The sequence below is a fragment of the Suillus plorans genome (genome assembly GCF_016647745.1).
Source record: "Suillus plorans strain S12 chromosome Unknown HD556scaffold_41, whole genome shotgun sequence".
Lineage (NCBI taxonomy): Eukaryota > Fungi > Basidiomycota > Agaricomycetes > Boletales > Suillaceae > Suillus > Suillus plorans.
The window spans coordinates 229,184-230,617 of NW_024537425.1; the positions used below are offsets into that span (position 1 = coordinate 229,184).

Sequence of the window (1,434 nt, forward strand, 5' to 3'; positions counted from 1 at the left end):
TCAACATTGTCGAAGTTCCCACCTGTCCTTTTTACAATGCAAGAAAGGGACCCTACGATGTCCATGGTTTTCAAAAATTGGGAGCCGCTCTCAAAGGTACTTGTTTTATTTATCACTGTCTGAATCTATTCTTATGCTGTCTGGTCCAAATTCACCTAAGCAATCAGGATCATGATGTTTGGAAAAAATTCGCTAGATATTGCTGGATGGCCTCATGCCAAGTGCAATGCTTGAAAATGGGGCATCACCTCATGCACCCCTGGTCTTCTTGCCTGGGGTTGGGTTGCAGTGAGTTCTTTAAGCCTTCACTACAATCAATTCACAGTATCTAACATTTCTTTAGTTAATCTTCATTCTGTCCCCTGACACTTCATTCACCAAAGATGGAGTTGGCGCAAAGTCTTGTCTACCATATGCGGCAATATTCACAGCCTACAAACAGTTGTGGGTGACACTTTGGGAAGAGCCACGCATTCTGTCAATCCGCCGACAAATTGATTGCCATGTCTGGCAGTCAACATCATCTTCCAATATTGCGACTTCAGATGCTGAAGGCGAGGATTTGACATCTGATCTAATGTGCTTGGCTGTTAAGAACGTGCTCAAGGGTCGGATCCGAAGGGCTTGGCTTCAGCTCGTGCGCTGCGCCCCTTACCCGAGTACGTGCCCCTAACTTCCGAGGGTTGTCGAACGATGTCCGAAGGTTACCGGACGATGTCCGGAGAGCGTCGGGCGATGTCCGATGCGCGGGAATTCCGGCGGACGTTCAGAAACAAGAGATAAGACTAATCTGGACGAAGTCCGAACTAGAAAGGAAACAGCGGAGGACTACCAGAGGTAGAGGCGGAGGTGACAAGTCTATAGGAGTCGATCCTAAGACGAGCGGAGGTCGACGAGAGAGAAACTCAAGTCGGACGGAGGAGAGAATGAGCAGAGTCTAATATGATATTCGAACTGAGGAAACTACAGAGATTGTACAGGGGTTTATATACTACTGAGGACATAACGGAGAACAGTAAGTGCAGTGCGAAGCTATGTAAAGCTATGAAGAAAACATATGGGACGACTATCACTAGTCTATCGGAACTTAGTAAAATGAAGACAGAAATGAATAAGGGACGGAAAATAAAGCGTACTAACTGATAAGGGAAATACCAAAGGGATAAGGCACGGAAGTTAGACGCGGGTCAGATCCGGATGATACATAGAAGTCGGCCGGATCCGGAAATCCGGAAATGATAAGTGTGATAGGTCCGGGTCCGGAACGCAGGATATGACATTGGCCCTCACCAATGCAGGGCGCAAAGATCCAGAATCTGACTCTCCAACTACTGATGATCACTGTGTTTCTCCGGTTCCCCCCAGTTCGCCGACACTCGCTCTGGCTGCACCACCTGCCTTTCCCCTCACTGCACTAGCACCAGCCATCACCCC

General features: G+C 48.0%; 1 protein-coding gene across 1 annotated transcript; it reads left to right on the forward strand.

The window, feature by feature from the left end:
• Positions 1–237: 237 nt before the first annotated feature.
• Positions 238–517, forward strand: HD556DRAFT_1194442 (uncharacterized protein; the record flags this gene model as incomplete). Its single annotated transcript, XM_041296250.1, has 2 exons — positions 238–288; positions 344–517. Coding segments are annotated over 2 exons (225 nt in total), but the record flags the coding sequence as incomplete, so codon positions are not given.
• Positions 518–1,434: the final 917 nt, after the last annotated feature.